Below are 24,329 nucleotides of genomic sequence, written 5' to 3'. Positions count from 1 at the left end.
TTTTACAGAGAGGAAGGGAGAGGGATAGAGAGTTAGAAAGATCGATGAGAGAGAAACATCGACCAGCCGCCTCCTGCACACTCCCTACTGGGGATGTGCCCGAAACCAAGGTACATGCCCTTGACCGGAATCGAACCTGGGACCTTTCAGTCCGCAGGCATACGCTCCATCCACTGAGCCAAACCGGTTTGGCAAGTCACTCACATTTTGTTCACAAAGAAGTTTTAGATCATCTCTCTGAGGGGAACTCCCCACACCCCACTGTGCCTCTAAGTCATCAATCTGATTTGGTGGATGGTGCATTATTGGACGAACATCACCAGCAGCAGTTGGATCCACAGTCAGTTCTTTTACCCTGTAAACACATAAGAGGCATCTAAAATTAATAAAGACTTACATAGAAAAAAAACAAAATACCAATTTATTCAATATAAAGACAATTCAATTTAACATATTAAGATTGATGATGTCAGTTTTGCAGATCAAATTTACCTGAAGTCTGTGGAAACCCTAAAGGGATGTTTAACCTTACAAAATTTATTTAGGTAACGACACAATTACTTCTAATGTAATTATTGTACATAATAAGTGAGAATTAGTAAAGTATGTGAATCAGTATTTCAAAGTAAGAGACTGCTGTTCAAATTATATGAACAGAAAAATGCTAACAATGGCACTTAGATCAATAAATGAATCTTTGCCAAAATCAGAGAATTTAATATATGTTACAGATTTTTGGTAGTTCTAATGCCCAATTTAAATAGCTACAAGTGAAATAACCTTATTCTACTGTATACTATAAAATGTAAATTAGTTCCATCATTTAAAAAAAGTTTACCCATTATACTTAAATTTACAGGCTTGCGTATACTTTCTAAGTCAAGAGGGCCCTTATTTCCTTGCACGTAAGGAAATTTACAATAGCATACAGAATAAAGGTAAACTTTTCATTTTAAACAAGACAGTTAATTTTTAATGGTAGATGTGCAAAGATGACATCACCCTTAAAAATATGAGTCAAAATAAGAAGCCTGAATTCTAAATCAACATTTTAAAGCAAATAAATTAATAAAGTACATGTAAATAAAGATCATGCAGTTACAACCACCACCTGCCAAACAAAATGAAAAATAAAATGGCTCAGGACAAAAAAAATATAAATGAAATATTTATACACAGCACAATTCAAAAGAAACTATTAAAATAAATATCGTATGTATAGAATGAACTAGACCTGGTAATCGAAGGAGAAAAGTCGTCATACTCATAAGAAGGAGAGAGATCAGGGCGACTGCCACTACCCTGTGAGAAGGGAATGTCTGATGGACTAATTCCAAACTCCTTTACTCTGCAGCACCAAAAGAGCAACAGATTAAAATAAAATGCTCTTGTAAAGACAGCAATGCATATTTCAAGCTTTCATTTAGTATTCAGTTTAATTTGTTTAGCAAAAGATATCAACACTGTAATGACTTAATGCATTAGAATATTTAAAAAATAATCCATTTTAAGATTTAAAAATTCCTCTGTCCTACAGATTCTCTACTACATAGTCCTTCCTTTTCTGGTATATTTCCCCCTTTTCTCATGACCCTTTCTAGAAGTTTAACTAGACCCTCAATAAATCTGAAATGTCCCTTACATGGCTACTCAATTTAATTTCCTTGTGTAATCAATACCATGCATATTTTGTTTAATAGCATTAATGAGGCCTCAACATTCTTGCAGTCTTTTCAAACTAAACACAAGACAATTAAGTCCTAATGACATCCATTGTTTGTAACAAATTAACTAATTTCTCCTATGCCTATTGAATGGTATCAGCTATGAAGCATCCTTGGTATAAATTGAGAAAATAGTCACTCAAATAATTTTGTGTTTGGTGATTCAGATGAAGAACACTGGTTGAGAAAAGCCTTTAGTAATGGAATTTAAATTGCTTTTGCTAATGTCTCTAGGTTATATTTAACCAAATTTAGGCTTTTCTGACACAATTTTTGTGATTCCCTATGTTCTTTTTCAGTCAATCCCATTTCACAGTAGTAGGTAATATTTATTAAATACTTCCTATATATCAGGTATTATTAGTAATTTATAGGCATTATATTATTTAATACTTAAGATAATCTTGTGATATTATTGCATTTTACAGATGAGAAATGGCTCAGAGTAATAAAGTATCTTACCCAATGTCATTTAATGAGAATAATCATAATTGAGGTTCTAACTTAGCTTTTACTATAAATCTTATATTAAACACTTCATATACTAACCATATTTTGTTTCTCTCACTATCTTAGGCTGAACTAAATGAAATTACTGTTTTTATAGGTCAAAAGTAATTATTATCAAACTAATAATGTAATGTAATGTATATCAAACCAATACATTTCTACCTACAATCATTCTTTGCTATCGGTAATGTCTATACCAAAGATTCAATACTGGATTCATCTGCCTTTTATCCTTTATAGTCACTTTGGAAAGCTTATTTACTATGCCTGCTGACAAATCTAGATTTCTAATACTACTTGACTCTTTTTACTCCCAACCCCATTTCTTATTCTCTTAAGAATCTCCTAATTTAGATACCCTAAACACACTTTTCCTCTTGCTCAACCTAATCACTATTAAATGCAGCAATTATTTATCTCTCTCCAATGAGCACTATCAAGGGAGGTTGAAAAATCTTTATTCACAGTGATTTGGAAATAAGAGGCGGAATTCTTTGTCTCAGCTGGTTAGTCATGTTGCAAATGAATTACATTACATTATAATAAATTAAAACATTTTATTTGAACCCAAATAAACTAGAGCAATGGCCAGACAGGGCATTTTCACATTAGGGGGATTCTTTTACAGCCAGAAGTCTGAACACACAGAGGGTTTTTATTTATTTTAATTATACAACATGGCAATATTCTACTATACAAAGCCATTCCTCATCTCTCCCACAATTTTGAAATAAGAGGCATTTTAAATTAATGATTGAACCCCCACAACACCAAAAATATTTATTGTAAGGATCAAATAAAAATCTTATAAAGTTTGCAGCTATAAGTTCATAATTCAAAGTTTAAAAGGGAAATAAATTTAGAAATAAAGTTATATTTAAGAAGCTATTATAGCCGAAACCGGTTTGGCTCAGTGGATAGAGCGTCGGCCTGCAGACTGAAAGGTCCCAGGTTCGATTCCGGTCAAGGGCATGTACCTGGGTTGCGGGCATATCCCCAGTAGGAGATGTGCAGGAGGCAGCTGATCGATGATTCTCTCTCATCGATGTTTCTAACTCTCTATCTCTCTCCCTTCCTCTCTGTGAAAAATCAATAAAATATATTAAAAAAAAAAAGAAGCTATTATATCTTAATACATTGTGGATGGATCATGAGAATTCTCGCTTCATATTACACAGTGTTTTACAAAGTATCATAATTTAAAAAGATATTAGATTGTAAGAACATTTAAGAAATAACTTCAAAATGCAATGGGTATTTAATTTTAAAGAGTGCCTTTAACATTTATGTAAAACTTTTTTTGTACTCGTTCAATAGAAACTTATCTGGCCACTGGGTAAAGCTAGCAATAAAACTACTGATCACAGGATGCAATGTGTTAATATCTTTTTACAAAAGGTCAATAGGTTTATACTTTCCAAAGTTTTTACTATGATTTAAAAACATTTCTTCAGCTGAAGCAAAAGCAAGATATAAAAGAACAAAGTGTACGATATCATTTATGTAAAGTTCAAACACAGCTACCTATGTTGTTCATGGTTAAATTCATAGGAAGGAAAACAATTTTTAAAAGAGAGAAAAAAATAAACCAAGAAAAATGTTCCATAGAAGCCAGAGCAATCAATTGCTGCTTTGGGGTAGACATTAATGAATTTGGGCATGTTATTAGGATCTGTGATCAGTAAGGGACACATGGGGAACTTTCTGGGGGGCTGGGAATGTTTTCTTTCCCAGTCTAATGACAGGAATTTCATTTTATAAGTACTCATTAAATTATTCTCTTACGTTTTGGGCACTTTTCTGTATGCATATGTATTTCACATTTTAATAAAAGATTAAAAATAAAATTTGTGCCGAACCGGTTTGGCTCAGTGGATAGAGCGTCGGCCTGCGGACTCAAGGGTCCCGGGTTCGATTCTGGTCAAGGGCATGTACCTTGGTTGTGGGCACATCCCCAGTGGGGGGCGTGCAGGAGGCAGCTGATCGATCTCTCTCTTTGATGTTTCTAACTCTCTATCCCTCTCCCTTCTTCTCTGTAAAAAATCAATAAAATATATTTTAAAAAAAAATTTGTATTCAGCAAAACTAAAAGAATCTTAACACTAGAAATGGAATACAGAGGAATTTTATCTCTAGGTTAAAATCACAAATGCAGTATGTGATAAAAATTTGAAACTATACTCATTCAAAACAAGTGCAATGGGAATAATCTATGGAACAAAAATAAATATGCCCATCATAATCCAAAATTCCAAGGGCATTTCACGATTATAAGAAATAATATTTTAGTAGTCTATAATGCTTTTTTGTCATTTCATCTATAAATATTGTTACCTAAAGTTTGTAACACTACTGATATTAATAAAATGTAACCCGTATAAGACACCAGAAAGAACTGCGCTATCACTACTTACTTTAAACTCTATATTCCCCATGTACATATAACATTTAATATTATCAGAAATAATTTTCAGCATATAGCAAAACAATTTAAGAAATACATATTAGCCCCTGGTAGAGTTTTAACACACTAGAAATTATTTGCATGATTCAAATGTAGAAAAATATTATGAAATCTAACTTGGTTAAATGAAAAAACATGATTGTGTTCTAGCATAGTAAGACCAATTCTACTAAAAATATAAATCTCTCCCCAAATTATACAACATATTTCCAATTATTTTGATAACTTGACAAAATGATTCTAAGTATCATGCAAAATTTTTTTTGAAAATTGAAAAAAATGTAATAAGCTTTACACTATCAGATATTAAGTCAAATCATATGCTGCTCTATTTCCCTCATATTTCAAAATGGATAATCATTTCTCATACCTATTTGCATATCTTAATGTATTAAGAGTATTTTCACAGGATGCCATTCCTGGAGAGATTGTGGCAATCTATGGGGGAAAAATGCAAAGGTAAATAAGATGTTATAAATGATGAAGACAGTGATACTAATATACAGGGTGGGGCAAATGTAGGTTTAAAGTTGTGAGTATATGAAACAGTTTATTCTTGTACTATTATTTATTACTGGAGGCCCGGTGCACGAAATTCATGAACTCGAGGAGGGAAAAGGGCCCTCAGCCCAGCCTGTGCCCTCTCGCAGGAGGCCCATGGGGAGCTGGCCTAAGCTGGCAGTTGGGCATCCTTAGTGCTGCTGTGGAGGTAGGAGAGGCTCCCACCACTGCCACTGTGCTCACTAGCCATGAGCCTGACTTCTGGCTGAGCAGCGCTCCCCCTGTGGGAGTACACTGACCACCGGGAGGCAGCTCCTGCATTGAGCGTCTGCCCGCTGGTGGTCAGTGCACATCATAGTGACCGGTCATTCTGCTGTTCAGTCAATTTGCATATTAGCCTTTTATTATATAGGATTGTATTATTTTTTATACTAACTGTAAACTTACATTTGCCTCACCCTGTATGTATGTATTAATAATATGTGAACTCCAAGGTTACTTGCTATTTTATGCCCACAATCAGATAATAATTATAAACTCTTTTCAAAATATAAACAGGTCTCTGAATGCACCAGAAATTGATCAAAATCAGGTAGAAAATGGAGGTCAACACCTAGAAGAAGGGAATAACATTGAATGACTTCCCCACTAGCCCTCTTTCATAGCTTTATTGCCTAGGAACAAGCCCTGCTGTTGTCACACAGGACAACTAAAACTTCATTAGAAACTTAGAGTTAAGAAACTAAAAAACAAAAGTTAGGAGGTGGGGATCATAGCTGCTAGAAAGTGAAGCTTGTCCCAGAAGAGACAGCTGCAGAGGAAGAAACTCAAATTATGCATATAAACTGCCTAGTCACTTTGGAAAGCTTATTTATAACCAAAATTTGTTAAGATCTCTGGCTGACTCCTAACCTAGGTATGCACAATGCTGACTCCAACCACACAGTCGAGTCTAAAAGAGGTAAACAGAGATTTTAATTTTAGTTGCTGCCCACAGCAGGGGAGACAAGAGTTTAGAGTAAGTTCAGCTAAGTTAATTTCCTGCTATACAACAACAAAATAATAATTTTGAGAGGAGTATAACAGAATCCAGAGTGTCTATAAGATATTCATCCATAATAAAAATTACATAATCCAAAATTACTAGAATATGAATAAAAAATGTAACCCATACTCAAGGAAAATAGAACTCAATGGAGACCAACCTCAAGAAGACTCAGATATTAGAATTGTAGAATGCATTATAACTGCACTATAATCCTCAGCCTGTCAGGGACCACATCTTAAGTATCCTATCTCTCTCACAACAGAAGGGTTTAAATGATTGTCATTAGTGTATATTATAATTTTTCCACAGATATAGTTGTTCATTCGATATTAAAATAAAAGAAATAGCCCTGGCCAGTGTAGCTAGTTGGTTAGAGAATCGGCCTGTGGGTTTGATTTCTGGTCAAGGGCACAGGTACCTGAGATGCAGGTTCAATCCCCAACCCCGGTCAGGGCATGTGAGGCAAACAACCAATAGATATGTCTCTCTCACATCAATATTTCTCTCTCCCTCTCTCTCTTTTCCTCCTGCCTCCTATCTAGCACCTTCCTTCCATTTTCCTTGCTCTAAAAATCAATGGGAAAAATATCCTCAAGCGAGGATTAAAAAAAAATAAAACAGAACAAAAAACCCAAATGAACGAATAAAAAACTAATAAAAATAAACCCATAAACTTACCATACAGGTACGAGAGTTTTCACCTATGAATGAATCTCTTAACACCTGAGTGAGCTTACTTGCTCGGAAAGGAGTATGAGGTTTATTTCTACCTAAGGCTCTGATGCACTCCTGAAAATTAAGAAAGCAAGTTTCAGAGATTAGGTTTCTTATAAAGAGTATTTACCTTAATACGTTTAGAAGTTCTCTTACTATAATTCTAATATTTAAGGTCTGATCAGCTTTGAAAATGCTACTATCAGGTTTACAGCATGGTAAAGATGTTTCCATAAATCCTAATTCGAGAAAGTGAAATAAAAAAACAAAAAAACAACCAATGGACTGTTTCAAAAAGTTCTTCTGGAGACTATGACTAGTTTAGAAGTGACAAGAAGTAACATTATCTATAAAAATAAACTTTTAAAGTGACACTACAAGAGAAAAAACACAATGCTTTCTTGTAGTTTTGCTGATCTTTGCTTTCCTAGTCAAGAAAGAGCTATAATACTGGCCTAACTTTTGGAAAGCAATTCCACATTTTTCTGAGAAACTATTTCTTCATTCAGTTTTGTGGGTCCTTGCCCAATTCCACGAAAATATGACTGATTAGGGCCCTTTGGAATCTCTCCAAGAAGCTTTGGGATTGGCCGGCCAACAACAGATTTTTTATGCATCCTAATAATAAGTAATAATGGGTGTAAAGAAAATTTCTGGGTATGATATAAATCTGTATCTGCAAATATAAAACGAAATTTTAATAACCTCTCCTATTTATTATTAGACAAAACAAGTACTATTGTTTTGCAGCAGAGTAAATATAATTAAAATAAAAAGTAAAAGACTTTCACAATTAAATACATTTTATTTACCTTGAGTGCTAAAAGGCTTTTATTAATTTCAGCACCTTCAAGCCTAGTTTGCCTATCTGCACTGGAAGTATCAGCTCCTCTTTCATTTCCAGCCAAATCGATGAGAGAAAATTTGCCATGTAGCTTTCCTTTCCTTCTAAGTATAATCTGAAACACTGCATGGCTCCGAGATGAATGTGCATTTGCAGATGTTTGCCCGGATGTTCTACAATTTGATTGAGGACATTTGATACATAAATACTTTATGTTCAAACCACAGTATTTTCATTAAAAAAAAAAACACAAAAACAACTATCCAGTTTTCATCATTTATTACAAAGGAGACATTATGAATTAACAACATTTGAACAATTTAATCTGGCATACTTCTAGTATGTTATCTATAGAATAGACATCACTCAGTTACATGTAACAACAAAAGTTTTTGTGAATAATGATTTTTACTTCTAAGATGCACTGAATAACATCCTTGCTTTGTTTTTGTTATAACCAAATTATATAAAACTGATTATAAAATTAAGTTTCCCTTTCTTAATTAAAATAAGATTTACCTGCAACTGTTACCTATGTCAATGAGTTTCAGTACATCTTCAACACATTTGACCTCCCGTTCCTGTAATCCTACCACTTGAACCTGCTGTTTTCCATCTTCTAGCACTCTTAATTTTGTTTTCCTGTTTAGCAAGTCGAACACCTAAAAAAATTTTTTTTCAAGTTGAAACTAACTTTAAAGAATCAGCTCTATAAAAATTAGTCATTCAAAGTCTGAAAACCATTTCAGAAAATAAAATGCTTAATATTTGAGTTGAAAAGTTTCAAAGGGAATTAAAAGAAATCTCAACAAAATTCTAACATAATATTCCAATCCAAATACATATAAAAGTGATGTGGTGGCAATGGTTGCACATTGTAAAATGTACATGCCATTTTTGCACAATGTAGAATGTACATGCCACTGAATTTGTATACTTAAAAATGGTTAAAATAATAAATTTTATGTTATGCATAATTTAATCACAATTTAAAAAACAAATTTTTTTTTTTAAGTTTCCACTTACCTTTCCACTATAAATTTCAAAAAAGGTTGCATAAACTTGAAGTTCTAACTTCTTATAGTTTGGCTTCTTTAGCATTAAAAAGACATCTCGAGCTATTGAAAATTTCATATGGAGAAAATATGTTAAGATGCAACAAATATTATTTTTAAAAAGCATTTCAAAATTTCTATTTTTTAGAGTTAATCTTTACTTACAATAATAACATCAATAATAAAAATGAAGACTAGCCCTAGCTGGTTTGGCTCACTGGATAGAGCGTCGGCCTGGGGACTAAAGAGTCCCAGGTTCGATTCCGGTCAGGGGCATGTACCTTGGTTGCAGGCACATCCCCAGTAGGGGATGTGAAGGCAGCTGATCGATACTTCTCTCTCATCGATGTTTCTAACTCTCTATCCCTCTCCCTTCCTCTCTGTAAAAAATCAATAAAAATATATTTTAAAAAAAGTGAAGACTAAAGTAAACATCAATGTTACAAAAGACAATTGTAATTGTTTTATTTTTACACTTAAGGTTTAGATGTCACTCTCCATTATTTAATAAAAGGACACTATCTATCCTTATAAAGTTGTTCTCATAACCATTCCGAATGGAAGCTTTTCACAAATCATTATTCAACAACAAATAGTAAGCTCCAACAATGTGACAGATTATAATGATATAAAGTAGTCTGATAACCTAAAATTGACATAATACACAGTAAATATAGTATTATAGTTACCCTTTAATTCCTGGACAATATGTCCAAGTCTTATTTCAAAGCCACCTGAATATTCAAGAAGAATATTACAAATGATATGCAAAAACAAACAAACAAAACCCCCCCACAAAACATATTTACCTGCTAGTGCATAAATTCCTTTAGAACAATCTTGGTTTTTTCCTGAAAAGTCACCTCCCATAGTCTATATGTTAAAAAGAAAGTGAAGAATAACAGACATTATTCAGGAATGAATCTTAAGAATTTAGGTCTAAGTATTAAGCTACAAGAAAAATAAACTAGCTTCATACCAGGATGTAACTATAATAAATTACTTACATGAGTTTTTCCACTTCCAGTCTGGCCATAAGCAAAGCATGTAGCCATTCCCCTTTCGAATATAGTTTCCACTAGTGGTCTAGCTGTAAACCTTAAAAATAATATGCACCAGTCAGAATGTGCATTCAATATTTAAATTAAGCAAAGAAGAAATAAAATTAATATAGTCTTTTTTTTTTTTAAATATATTTTATTGATTTTTTACAGAGAGGAAGGGAGAGAGATAGAGAGTTAGAAACATCGATGAGAGAGAAACATCGATTAGCTGCCTCCTGCACATCTCCTACTGGGGATGTGTCCGCAACCCAGGTACATGCCCTTGACCGGAATCGAACCTGGGACCCCTCAGTCCGCAGGCCGACGCTCCATCCACTGAGCCAAACCGGTTTCGGCAAAAGTAATATAGTCTTAATGTATACCAAGATTTTCAACAAATAAACTAGGCCACAATTGAGTCTAATTGATTTGTTTAAAAATTTAAATAACTATACCCTAGTATTAAGGCTCTTTAAAGAATAATTTCAAGCAATAATCCTATATAATAAAAGTGCAATATGCAAATCGACCAAAAGGCAGAACGATCCGTCGGCGGGGGGCGGGGCAGGTGAGCAGGCAGTGCCAGGCCAGCCAAGGCGCATGCCCGCGAGCAGACGGAGGGGACAGCAATGGGGGGGGGGAGGGGGAGGACAGCAGCGACCAGCAGCAGCGGAGGGGAGATTGGGGGTGGGCAGGGCCGGCCTCTCACTGGCCGGTGCCATCTCCTATTGGCCCGCCTGGTTGCCTCCCGTAGAGGCAGTCAGACATCACCGGAGGGCTCCTGGACTGCAAGAGGGCACAGGCCGGGCTGCCCCCAAATGCATGAATTTTAGTGCACGGGGCCCCTAGTTCCATAATAAATAATGATCACAATAATGATGGACAATAAAAATCTAACGGTAACTGAGCTATATATATAGAAGACCATAGGAAAGTTTAAAAAAAATAACAAAGATGGTAACATTAGCCGGATAAGTAAAACATACAGGGTTGTTTTGTTTTTTGTTATATACCAAGTGGGGCAAAAGTAGGTTTACATACAAAAAAGTTGTGAGTACACAAAACACAGAGTAATTCTTATACTAGATGCCTGGTGCACAGATTCGTGCACTGGTGGGGACCCTCAGCCTGGCCTGCAGGGATTGGTTGAAACCGGCAGTCCTACATCCCCAAGGGATGTAGTAGTGCGCAAAGTGGCAGGTGGCCGGGGAGGAGCCTGAGCCCAGGCCAGGCGCTGCGCCGTTCCTGCTCATCTCAGCCCTGCTGCACCTGCCGCTGCCACCGCTTGGTAGGCTCTCTGCCACTCTGCTGTGGTCTCCATGCCCCTGTCCTAGGGCGATACCAGTGGACGTGGCTGTGGGCTCATGCCATCAGTCCCGATACCAATGTCGGTCCTGGTACGGATTGGGGGGTGGGGGAAGACGTGCGCAGGGGGAGTGTCCACAGGAGAAGCTTGCGCCACTGCAGCTGTGCTCGCCAGCCGTGAGCCCAGTGAGCCCAGCGTCTGGCGCCCGCCAGTCAGCTGAGCGGCACTCCCACTGTGGGAGTGCACTGACCACCAGGGAGCGTCTTCCCCCTGGTGGTCAATGCACGTCATAGTGACTGGTTGAACAGTCACTTAGGCTTTTATATATAGCGATTATTTTAGACTATCTAAACAAGCAGAAAAATAATATTTCATTGAATGTGGACAAGTAAAAATAAATTATGCTTATAAGACATTAAGTTCTGAGTTGATAGTCTTGATTCAAGAAAAGGATGCTAGTCTGGCCTGCATGGCTCAGTGTTGAGAGCATTGACCTATGAACCAGGAGGTCATGGTTCAAAATCCCCAAGTCAGGGCATATGCCCTGGTTGAGAGCTTGATCCCCATTGTGGGTTGTGCAGGAGGCAGCCAATCAATGATTCTCTCTCATTGATGTTTCCATCTCTCTCTCCCTATCCCTTCTCCCCTCTGAAATCAACAAAAATATATTAAAATTAAAAAAGGGATGCCAAAACATTATGATATGAATTTTTCAAACCTATGAGTATAATCACCACCAGAGTTAAAATTAAAAGATAGGAAGGTCAAGAAATATTTTATTGAGCAGAGCACTAAAAGGTCTAAGAGGACTAAGAGGTATAATAGAAAACAAATATACTTTTTATATAGACTTCAAAATAATATATATAAAATACTATATACAACTCTGATGTTTTCAATTAATTTTTTAAAACTATTTTTTATTGTTGACAGTATTACAGATGAACCCCTCCACTTCCTTCCCCCCTTAGTCCCACTGATATATTTTTCTTAAAGGCACAACTGGAGAACATACAAAAGGAAAAGTTCTAGAAATGAGCCTGATTAGACAAGAAAAGGTCTAACTTCTCAATCCATAAAGTTAAGGTTAAGAGAAAGGGAGTAGAATTAATATTGGTAGTTAAGAAGCATAAATACAGGTGAAAACAGAGAATATTTACTAAACCTGGCATATACAAAAACATCTTTATTTATAATGATTTCTTGAAAATGACTATAAAAGGCAAACAGACATATTTTATAGGCAGGAATGGAAGAAGGGGGAAGTAGACTCTATTCTCAGAAAAGGTAAAAAATATACAGTTTATAATTGTTAATTGTTGACAGTATTACAGATGTACCCCAGAATTAAAAAAAAAAAAATCTGTCTAGTATTCACATGTCCTTTAATTTTGTCCTCTTTCTTTACAACTAAACTTCCAGTTTGCCAGCTTAAGACCAATGGAGTTGGTTTCAACACTATATCATTTATAACATCTTCAATTCTTAAGACACTTAATAATTCTTTTTAAAAAATATATTAATTCACTGATTTTTAGAGAAAGAGAAAGAAAGGGGAGAAGGAGGAAGGGAAAGAGAGAGAGAACTATCAATTATTTTTCCACTTAATTTATGCAATCATTGGTTGCTTCTTGTATGTGCCTTGACAGGGGATCAAACCTGCAACCTTAATGTTTTGGGATGATGCTCTAGACAACTGAGCTAACTGGCCAGAACAACTCTTTAATTTTCTGTTTGTAATCATATTTATAAAGTAAAAGGTCACTGAAAATAGCATTAAAATAGTTTGAAATAACAAAGTTGCTAAACTAACCTGTTACAATAATTAGAGGTGAATGTTTACAACGCCTATATGAAAATCCAAATTTGGCATAAAAGTTTGAGATACCAATATATTATATATTAAATTTGAGCTGCTTATAAGTTGAATATGTTAACATACAAGAATTTCATGTATTAAAACTATCCCAAAGCTTAAAGATGATAGAAATTAGATAAATGCAAGTAGATTTACAGCACATTTTCCCCCTGAAGTGGTGGTACAAGCTAAATATTTAGACAAATTAGACTAGTTGTATAATAAACATTTCAAATTTCTTTATAGTATAGAAATTAAAAAAAAAGTCCTCCTCTAATTACTTCCCATTCTCAGAGGTACAAAAATGTCAACATTTTTTATAAATTTTCTATCCATATACATGTGTGATATGCATATGTTAATCAGTAATGGAAACTATGGTTTGGGGAAGCACTAAAGAGACCAAGTGTTAATCGTTATTACAATGTTTATTATATATTCTTCTTTATTTAAACTCAGAATACAAAAGCATGTAACAACTCTGGAGAGATATACCAAGATCAATATGTTTCAGGGTAATAATAAGCACATGATGTGAGAACAAAATTCTAATTTAAAACAAATCTACCTACCTGTAAACCATTTCATTAGGAGCTGAGTCATCAAAGGCATAATCAAAACGAAATGTTTGGTTTTCTAGGTACCGTGTTAAATCTACCTTTTGTTTTGGTTCATGTACCATCACAACATCTTTACTAGGGATTGTGATTACGTCAAGATCTTTCATTTGAGTTTCTAAAAGAACAAATGAAAATCAATGCCCAGAAACTTTACAGAATTTGCATTAATGTACAAAAAGGTAATGAGTTCTTCAAATATAAGTAGTGAGTTCTTATCCCACTCAGTAAGAATATTTCAATAACAAAGTAAAAAAAATCAAGATTTCTTAAAGCAAGAACCAGAAATGGCAACATTTCATACAGTAGTAACAAATCAATAGATTAACCATAGAAATCTGCAGAAAGATTATATACAAATAAAATAATTTACACTGAACTGTCCCCAACCAATTTGATTTTCTGCTATTACAAACAGGATAAAATCAACCTTTATTACAACTCAATAAATATCATACCTTTTTTATTGAGTGGTCGTTTCCTTACACAAACACATATTCTATGTTCATCAATCTAGAAAGAAAATATTATATTTCAGTGATTATCAGTGTTACGTAAAACAATGAAGTCAATTTTACAACATTTCCTTCCGAGATTTTAGAAATTTATGTATGGCATAGATAGGATAAGCTTAAAAAAACCCCACAAATTAACTTGCACACATTTCAATGGAGACTCCCTTATTTTTTCTGTTGTATGGTAAACCATTAATAACCTTGTAGAGCATTAAGTTCATGTTAAGAAGCTGCCTTATTAACTTTAAGATGTGCTATATAAAACAAAAGCAAGTGGTGTATTTTCAGGTAGATTATAGGGAAACTTGTTGGAAAAGATAACTATATAGACAAGAAACATGATTCCCAGGAGATTATTGAGCAAAATAATTGGAATATGCCAATTCTTACACGTAAATACTTTTCATAAAATTTATGTTCCCAATGCTTGCCTTTTAAAAACAATTATTATAATGCAGGGATTAGCAAAGTATGGCCTGCAGGATTAATCCAGCCTACTACCTCCTTTTGTAATGTTTTACTAGAACAGTCATACCCATTCATTTATGTTGTCTATGGCTGCTTTCATACTACAAAAGCAGAATTGAGTAGTTGTGACAAATACCATATCATATGGTTCATAAAGCCAAAAATATTTGCCATCAGGCCCTTTTCAGAAAAAGTTTGCTAATCCCTTTCCTAAAGTATGAGCTCAGAGACAGGAAGTTACACAAAGGTAAGGGTAGCAAGGAAGGGTACCCACAGGGAGAGGTACCCAAATATATGGGATGTAAATGTTATGAACAACTATTAAATCCTATATAATACACCTGCTCAACACAAATGTGTTTTGTGTACCCAATACTACATTCTGTATATGCTAGGTCAGATGGATTATTTTTCATAAGTACCGATTACAAAAACATTCCCTGTCCAATAAATTCTTATTCTTCAATAGGAAATGAATTGAGTAATAAGACAGAATACTTTCTGAGCACTAAATTTCTGGTCTATTGCAGTCCTCAACAACCATCACTTATAAAGCCAAAATAACATTAAAATAAGTTGGACAGTGGGATCTATAGCACAAACCAAAGAGGAAATAAAGGAAATTGGGTGTTCAGACTTAAGTCCTTTAATTATTGTTCTGTCCTACCAAAGACAGGGAAGGCTTTGCTTTGAAATGGACATCTCTGTGGGAAGCATGTCTGATACAATCAATTATGGAAGAGAGGCATAAATGTGGATGATTTCTTGACTTTTCTTAAAATGTAGGAAATGGGCACATAAGAAAGGAAAATTTATCTAGTAAATACAATGTTAATTTAGTTGGAATCAAACATGTTTTTATTTGAGTACAGAAGTCCAGAGCAATGATTTATAAAAAAAACTTACAGGATCTGCTGTTGTTAATGGTCTATAATCCAAACTTCCTCTAAAATCTCTGATCATACACATAATTTCATAATTTGGGTTTGTAGCATCAACATCCTACAAGAAGACAAAGAGAATCATCATTTATTATAATTACAGTAATACAGCATTTGTTGCACTGGTGCTATATATAGTTTGAAAATTAAAATTAAACTAACAGATTATGTCACTTGCCCTAGCTCAGCTCAGACTCAAACTGAAGACGTGATATACTTTAGTTTCAGTTTATGACTAGTCATATGCTTAGGAATCATTTTTAAATTAAAAATACAATGTTGTAGGTCTACACATATTGTTAATTCTAAACCAAACATTCCTTATTAAAGCCACCCTTGACATAATTCAAAAATTCATGTGCTATACATATACCTTAATTATTCTTAGAAAATGGAGCAAAAGAGAAATAGTACTCATCTCTAGAAAAGCTGAAATTCTAGAAATATTCATTTAATTAGATTCTTCTTCCCAATTCTTAATCCAGTGATTCAGCAAAATAGAAATATGGATTCATTTAAGTTAATTTTCTATTTTTGCTGGCTCTCTTTAAAAAAAACACACACACAACTAAGGCAAGGTAAAACACTTCCAAATCAATAGGATATAGAATTTAAAGAAATCAAAAGCCAAGATAATTTTTAAAATCTTTAATATTCAAATTATTGGATACTGATTGCTATGGAGGAGAGACTGTTCTATGACACAACCACTTCCTGACCTTGCTTGACTGCTGCTGTCCCTCCTGCTAGATCCAAATAGCTCCTGCTAGACATAGGCCAGAAGAATGATGCTTCCCTTAAATCCTCTCAGAAACTGACTTCTCCCCTATGCCTAGGCACGCTGCCCTGGGGAAGTATGTAAGGCATTTCCTCCTCAACTGGGGCAAGTTACACCCCAGGACCCTTATCCATCCAGCCCTGTCCTATATAACACCTTAGCGCCTGCCACATGACGGATATCCATGTCTTCTTGCCACCAACTAAGGCCACCTCACATACATGTAAATTCCCTTAATAAAGGCTTTTCCAAAAAAGTATATATTTTCACTAATTTCAGAGAGGATGGGAGAGGGTGAGGGAGAGAGAAGCATCAGTGAGGAGAGAGAATCATTGATTGGCTGCCTCCTACACACCTCACACTGGGGATTGAGCCTGCAACCCCCCGTGGCCTGTGCCCTAACTGGGGATCGAACCACGACCTCCTGGTTCATAGGTTGACACTCAACCACTGAGCCACATGACCAGGCAATAAACTCTTTATATAATGATGGAGTTGGCAGCCTCTCTTTCTTTGGTTACTCAGCCCTGGAGAAAAACTTAACAACTGCAATTTACATTTTTGCTTCAAAACTGAGGAAATTCAGATTAACATATAGTAAATAGTAATCTACATTAATAAAAGAGAAATATGTAAATTGGCCATCACTCTGCTACACCACCCACCAATCATGGTGAGTATGCAAATTAATCCAACAAAGATGGCGGCAGCCACAGAGCTGGAGTGAACAGGAGGCTTGGGTTGCTCCCGGCGATAGAGAAAGCCAAGCTTCCGCCTGCCCTGGCTGCCGCTGAAGGAGTGAGTGGCTGGGAGCCTGGGTCAGGGGCGACCCAGGCTTCCAGCCAGCCCTGGCCTCCACTCAAGAAGGGGCTGGAAAAAAAAAAGGAGGGGCTGGGAGCCTGGGTTGCCGGCAGGCATGGCCAGCCTGAAAATGGCCCTCAGCCCCTTACCCAGCTAGCCATACCCCCATGGGGTGAGGGTTCCCTCTGGGGGGCATGGCCAGCCTGCAAACAGCCATAAGTCCTTCACCCAGGCTGGCCAAGCACCCCAGCAGGAACCCCCGGCCTGAAGCAGGTGTGGCCAGCTTGAAAACAGCCCTCAGCCCCTCACCCAGGCTGGCAACGCCCCCCCCAGCGAGTACCCTCACCCCATGGGGGCATGGCTGGCCTGCAAACCACCACAGGCTCCTCGCCCAGGCCGCCCCACACACCAAGGCAACCCCCCACCCTGATCCAGGATGCCCTTCAGGGCAAACCAGCCAGCCCTCACCCATGCACCAGGCCTCTATACTAATAAAAGGGTATTATGATAATTAGACTGGGAGACCTTCCAGGAGACCTTCTGGACACTCTTCTGGACAAAGCCATGGTGGTGGGGCCAAGGTAGAGGCAGTTAGAGGCCAAGAGAGGACGGCAGTTGTGGGTGATCAGGCCGGTGGTGGGGGGGGGGGGGGGCGTTGGGGGTGATTAGGCCGGTGGGGGGTAGGGGGGAGGCAGTTGGGGGTGAGCAGACCAGCAGGGGAGCCAGTTGGGGGCGAGCAGGCTGTCAGTGGGGGTCAGTTGGGGTGAACAGGCTGGCAGGCAGAGTGGTTAGGGGCAATCAGGCAGGCAGGCAGCGGAGCGGTTAGGAGCCAGCAGTCCTGGACTGTGAGGGGGATGTCCGACTGCCAGTTTAGGCCCAATCCCTGTAAACCGGCAGTAGGACATCCTTCGAGGGGTCCCAGATTGAAGAGGGTGCAGGCTGGGCTGAGGAACGCCCACCCCCTGTGCACGAATTTCGTGCACTGGGCCACTAGTAGTTAATAATAGCCTCTCCCAGCCATGAGTAATAAATTATTGAACATTCTCAGAAATCACATTTTTTCATACAACATATGCAGATTTGCTTGGAATATAATTAAACTTAAAAACTGTTAATGAAACTTACTCCTAGGAAATAATATTAACCAGCTATGTCAATTGAGAAGTACTATGTAAAGTGCAAATTAAGATACCACAAAGCTATGTGAAAATATTATGAAGTACCCACAGGAGACACCAGGTGGCATCTGTGCTAAGTATCAGTAGATCTAGCGCCCCCCCCCCCCCCCAATCACCAAATAATTTTTTGGAATCAGAATAAAAGAATATTTGACAGTTGTTGAAATGTATGTTACTTCTGATACTGATCAGTTATACAACTTATCTAGGACACATGACCAGATAAATTTTACATTTCTTCAGGACTGGGGTTTTTCCAGGACTTCAAATTTGGAGTCTGGGAACATATTCATGTCTACCTTACCATACATTTGCTTAAGCTTAAAAAGCTCCCTCTCCATGTCTTGCTGATACTCTGGACCAGCATCAACAGCCCCTCCAGATGACTGTCGCTTAATTTTGTATTCTCTAATCTTGTCCACGAAGAGTTTCTGTACAGGATCAAGTTCCTTATTAAATGCCACTGCTGTAACACCAATATTCCTCCTCAAATGGACTGAGATTGCAGATCGAATGACAGAAGAGAACCTGAAGAGCCTCTGAAGAATCATTGTGACTGTTACTTGCACTCAGCCCCGAGCTGCCAGAGCCCAGATCTAGCTCTTTTGTGTATTATTTATTTCAAAACCCACTGGTCATTCTCAGATCACCTTCAGATAGAAGCTGATTTACTCAGGGTGAATATTATGCTGGTTCTACAATTCCCAAACATAACATCTTTATGAGTAATAATTGTTTTCGAATGCCCTTAAGGGCACTTGAAAATACTCCTAAAAAAAAAAAATCCTGATGTTTTATTACAGGAAACAAGTTCTGAGTATATCATATAAGCACAAGGGAGGAGTTTTATGTATAAAAACAGAATTTTTAATGTGAGAGACTTGTAAAGAGAAAAAAGATCAGTTCTCTATGCAATTTTTCCGATGCTAATAAAGTTTTGCTACCGGTAACACAAGAAGAGCACAACACAGTAACACTCTCAATATCTAGTAAAAATCAAAACACAAGAAATTTCCCCACTTTCAATGTGTTATGTTGACCTTATTATTGACTATGGAAAAATAATAATAAAATTTATAATGTAATCATGTGCTTTAACTGAATGTTCTTCCAAATGTAGTTTTAGGTGTTTTTAAAAAGTCAAAATCCTATTATTCTTGTATTAGAATTCTGTAACACAATAGCTTATTAAAAATGGAACAAACTTTAGGACTAACACATAATGACTAAAACGTGAGAAGTACATGTAGTAAAATCTGTTATAACTTATTTTCAGAAGAGTTTATATTATTCCTCAATATCAATTAAAGAACTATACTGAAATCTTTAAATGAACGCCTCAACTACTTTTTCCTAAGTCACTCACTTTCACGGACACAGTCTGACCTTCGGTTGGTACATATACAAAATATGTTTCAGGTTACAAACCTGGGCTCTTTTTTCTCTAAGTTCTTGTTGTTGTAGTCTCCTTTTCTCTCGTTTTTCTTGTAATTTTTCTACTTCTTTCACACAATTAGATTTTCTACGCGCTGAAAGAAAAAGATGAGCTGTAGAAGTATAGATTTCTTTTTAGAGTATTGTACTTATACACACAATTTTATGTGTGATTTCATCACATACTAAAATAAAAGTACACAGTGACAAAGCATGCCTATAACAACTACATGAACTTTAGTTAATGAGCTGCTTTAACAAAACTAGGAACAGGACAATATACAAATAAGAGTCAAGAAAAATGACTCTAACGTATTGATACATGTCATCTCTTGGTTTAGAATCACAGATCTTTGAAGCAAGAAGCATAAGAATTTCTTCTATAAAGATGTCAAATTATCATCTGCCCAGAATTTAAAATTCAAAGCAAATGAAATACTTAAATTTTTCCACAGTGGTAAAATGAAATATGCAATCAAGTTCGCAATTAGACTGTTTACCATTTGGGGATATATAAAGATGACCAAGAGAGAATACATGTATGCCTAAAATGACTGAATCCTTGATACATGATTTACATACAAGGAGGTCCAAATTCCTTTTTTGCAGCTTGAACTGGAGATATATCTGAAACACTACCATTCTGTTGTGCAGAAGATGACTGTTCAGGAAGCTGACTAGGCCGTGCACGTGCAGAACCAACCACTGTAAGTAAAACAAAAATTTTAAATTCAGAACAGAAAATTAATAAAGGTGAACCTTGGTTAAAGGAACAGAGGTAACTGAAAAGAACTGATAAGTTAAAAGTTGCATTAGCAAATTGTCAGTTTTTCTACTTATGTGCACATAAACAGAATATATAATAATTATATTCAATAAACTGATAAGCTAAGAGGTTTTTGTCATATGTGCAGACTTAGGTGCCATCAATGTAGTTTTAACTACAAAACTCAATCTGAATAATTTATATAAAAACCAAAGCCAAACTTAATTTTTACTAATCATTTAAAAATATAAGTGTACAAAATATAAATTTTAAATGCATTCTCATTTTGAAAACTTCAGAACTACGGAAAGTAAAAACTTAAGTCCTTTAACCCTCCCTATATTCCAAATCCAATTATTTGCTCCTCGAATACCCAAATCTTAAGCAGAGAGTTTCTTACTGTGAATGCTATAAATGTGGAAAAAAGCATTATAAATTAAATATAAGTATTACATTTTACAAAGATATATAAATTTTCACAAGACTCAAAGGATAGTGTGCATAGTACAGAACTTTCCCTCTACTTCCAATCTCTCCTCTAATACCTATGCCCATCCTTCCTCACTCATCCATACATATAGAGAAATATCACTATTAGAAAGTACCATTCTGAACTGCCGAATAGTAAATAAGAAATTACCTATGCTTTATACTTCCTGGCTGAAAATATATGAAAGACCTGCCATTAACTAAAATTTATACCTGTTCAAGTTTTTTTTTAAGCTGACTCCAAAGATACCCATGACCCTTTTTGGAAGCCTGTTCGCCAAAAAATTATATAAAATGTCAAAATTTTGTGAAATTAATCAACAGACTACTTCCTCATTCCCTTTTTTGTCACAACACTACTCAAATCTGAAAAATTATTGGGTAAATTAGATGAATCAAATATTGCATATATCATGGAGTTTTGTAAATTTATAAATTTTTTATATTATCAATATTATATTAGGAAATGAAGAAGATACCGCTCTTAAAATTAGCTATGTAAAGTTTAAATAAATAATAAAGTCAAGGGTAATATTTGCCTTTTTTAAAAGAACATTTCTATTATTTTATTAGAATTTATTTGAGCCAAACAAACATGCCTGGGAGCAGGATCTCAGCAGACTAAGAACAATGCTTCAAGGGTAATATTTAGTTTTGATTTACCTTGTCAGGGCCAATAGGCAAAATTAGTAATTTTTTACTTTACCTCTATTATCTCTTGGAGGAGGGTCATTCTTAATAGAAGCCACAGTTCGTCGATTCTATAAAAGAGAAATGTTCATTTAACTTTCCCTCTTTACTCCTAATCAATATATCATAATCAGTTTCCTTTAATTAAACAAACCTAGGCAGACATACAATAATTTAAAACTAAATGAAGAAAAACTGCAAATAATCTTCTAATGAATTACTACTATTAATATTCAAGTTTATGAGTATTCTCTACCCCCAAAATATTCAGAAATAATGAGCCAGGTACTGCTCTATGGATTTTACATGTATTAATTCACTTAATCTTCATAACAAAATTCACTTAATCTTCACAACAACCCTATGAGTTATGTAACACATTTCATCTTTGGATGTCAGGGGGAAATTAATGAAATACTAATTTTAGACAACTTACAGCCCATTGTTAAGCTGAAAGATCAAAACACTATGAGATGAACAGTTAGTTATACTAAAAGATTTCATAGACTTTCAAAGACTGCATAGATTAGGGAAGCAATTTTTTGGTCCTATTATTTATTTACCAAGACCTTCATTTTATTTACCTTAAAAAAAAAAAAAAGATGCGAAATAATGCAGTGGTTCTCAACGCTAACTGTACATTCAAATCACATGGGTATTTTTAAAAAGGTATTAATGCTAGAGTTCTTCCTTTAGATAAAACAATCTCTTAGAGAAGGTCTAGGAATCAGTAATTTAAAAAAATTTCCAGGGGATTCTAAGGCACTGCAAATGTTGCTTATGACAGATCCAGAAGTGTCAACTATGAAGATCCTCCAGGTTGTGAAGCCAAATAAGAAAAATAGTCTGTTTACAAATGGTAACTAATGACCTCTAAGCAGTGACTCTCAATATGCTGAAATCATATGAACTAAAAATCTGCCTCATGTTCATATGCATGATTTAAAAAGCAGGTTTTGATAATTGTTAAGCTTCTATGTATGTCTTCCCTGAAAGCGAGTTCCAATAGGGTTAAAGCCATGTCACATTCATCTTTGTAGGTGACAAAATCAACATTGTAGAAAAATCAACAAATGCCTGTTGAGTCGAACACAAAAAACTGTAGATTCAACAACTTTGAAGGACTACCTACTTTAAGAAGAGTTGTATTTTGACCCAAAATTTTAACAGTGAGAAATTTCAATAGCAATGTAAAGGAATTATCTTTTAAAATAATAAAAATAACATGACTTTTTTTTTATAAAGATAAAAACTGTTGGAGAGGATATAGCATATTTTAAAGCTATCTTCACTGATAAGATAACTGGAGTAAGAGTTTATTATGAATAAAAACAGTCCCTCTTTCTTTATCATATCAAAGTCATTTGTATTCATTCAACAGATACTGATAAGCAAATTGTTTTGACCTGTAACTCCTGAGAAGCTATATAAGTCTTAGGAAAGACCCTAACCAGGCAAGGAGTTTATAGGATTTTTTAAAAATATTTTTAAAAATTGATTTCAGAGTAGGAAGGAGAGAGAAAGATAGAAACATCAATGATGAGAGACAATCATGGATCAGCTGCCTCTGGCACACTCCACACAGGAATCAAGCCCGCAACCCAGACATGTGCACTGACTGTACTCGAACCGTGACCTCCTTCCTGGTTCAGGTTGAAGCTCAACCATTAAATCATGCCTGCTGGGGAAGGATTTTATTTTATCACTAGAGGCCTGATGCATGAAATTTGTGTAAGAGTAGGCCTTCTTTCCCCGGGCTGCTGCCACTGGCTTCCCTTGTAGTCCCGGCTTCCTCTGGAAGGTCTTCTGAAAGAATGTCCAGTCTAATTAGCATATTATACTTTTATTATTACAGATTGTTGTAATTGTGAATTAGACAACCTCAATCCTTGAAAATATGTGGAGTGTGTATGTGTATATACATATTCATACACACACACACACACACACACACACACGTATATATGCATTTGAATGGCAGAAAGCATTGTTTTTAAAAAAAACAAATACTTAAAAAATACTCCCACAGCATGCCAATTTCAAACCCCCCCCCCCCCCCCACACACACACACAGAGAGCTCTGAATTTTCATCACTAACCTTTACAATTTTATTTACTTTGGCTGAGGATGTGGGAGGTGGAGGTGTTTCTGGACTGGGTTCAATTTCTTCATCAGGTACAAGGTCAGGGTTAAGTGAAAAGATGCTCTCCAAGTCAATCTGTTTTAAAAGCCACATGTATTTTCAGTGTATTTTGATAATTAAGACCTTATTTTTCAAAGAAACTTACAGAGAAGTTAAATAATTTTAGCCTAATGAATGGTACTACTTCAAAAGCTAGATTATCTAAAATTATAACCCACATATATTTAAAGAATCTTTTTTTTGTTAATCCTCACCTGAAGCTATTTTTTACCATTGATTTTTAGAGTGGAAGGGAGGAAGGGAGACAGAAACACTGATGTGAGAGAGAGAGAGAGAGAGACAAACTGATGAGACAGAAACATCAATGTGAGAGCAACATGTTGCCTCCCACGTGTACCCCAATGAGGGCCAGGGATCGAACTTGCAACCCAGGTACATGCC

At 35.8% G+C, this 24,329-nt stretch overlaps 2 protein-coding genes across 5 annotated transcripts in view; both read right to left on the bottom strand.

Moving 5' to 3' along the window:
* KIF2A (kinesin family member 2A) overlaps positions 1 to 24,329 on the bottom strand; it is a 70,613-nt gene that overhangs the window by 9,210 nt on the left and 37,074 nt on the right. The window contains exons 3-18 of one of the 4 annotated variants that reach the window (XM_081089715.1): positions 23,844 to 23,963; positions 21,761 to 21,815; positions 20,382 to 20,504; positions 19,794 to 19,894; positions 15,574 to 15,669; positions 14,143 to 14,197; positions 13,640 to 13,802; positions 9,868 to 9,958; positions 9,670 to 9,733; positions 8,832 to 8,923; positions 8,325 to 8,467; positions 7,774 to 7,978; positions 6,926 to 7,036; positions 5,069 to 5,136; positions 1,235 to 1,348; positions 205 to 355 (exon numbers count right to left, since the gene is read on the bottom strand). In XM_081089715.1, coding sequence (XP_080945841.1) covers positions 205 to 355; positions 1,235 to 1,348; positions 5,069 to 5,136; positions 6,926 to 7,036; positions 7,774 to 7,978; positions 8,325 to 8,467; positions 8,832 to 8,923; positions 9,670 to 9,733; positions 9,868 to 9,958; positions 13,640 to 13,802; positions 14,143 to 14,197; positions 15,574 to 15,669; positions 19,794 to 19,894; positions 20,382 to 20,504; positions 21,761 to 21,815; positions 23,844 to 23,963 — 1,752 coding nt within the window. The remainder of the gene's footprint in view (positions 1 to 204; positions 356 to 1,234; positions 1,349 to 5,068; positions 5,137 to 6,925; positions 7,037 to 7,773; positions 7,979 to 8,324; positions 8,468 to 8,831; positions 8,924 to 9,669; positions 9,734 to 9,867; positions 9,959 to 13,639; positions 13,803 to 14,142; positions 14,198 to 15,573; positions 15,670 to 19,793; positions 19,895 to 20,381; positions 20,505 to 21,760; positions 21,816 to 23,843; positions 23,964 to 24,329) is intronic. The other 3 variants (XM_081089716.1, XM_081089717.1, XM_081089718.1) reach the window with 3 other exon arrangements.
* Positions 18,605 to 18,916, bottom strand: LOC308518743 (ATP synthase-coupling factor 6, mitochondrial-like; the record flags this gene model as incomplete). Its single annotated transcript, XM_081090498.1, has 1 exon — positions 18,605 to 18,916. The coding sequence occupies one exon, from the start codon at positions 18,914 to 18,916 to the stop codon at positions 18,605 to 18,607; it is 312 nt and encodes a 103-aa protein (XP_080946624.1).

This window comes from Myotis nattereri (genome assembly GCF_964212035.1).
Source record: "Myotis nattereri genome assembly, chromosome: 4".
In the NCBI taxonomy this organism is placed as follows: domain Eukaryota; kingdom Metazoa; phylum Chordata; class Mammalia; order Chiroptera; family Vespertilionidae; genus Myotis; species Myotis nattereri.
This window is presented reverse-complemented; position numbering and strand designations above follow the sequence as displayed.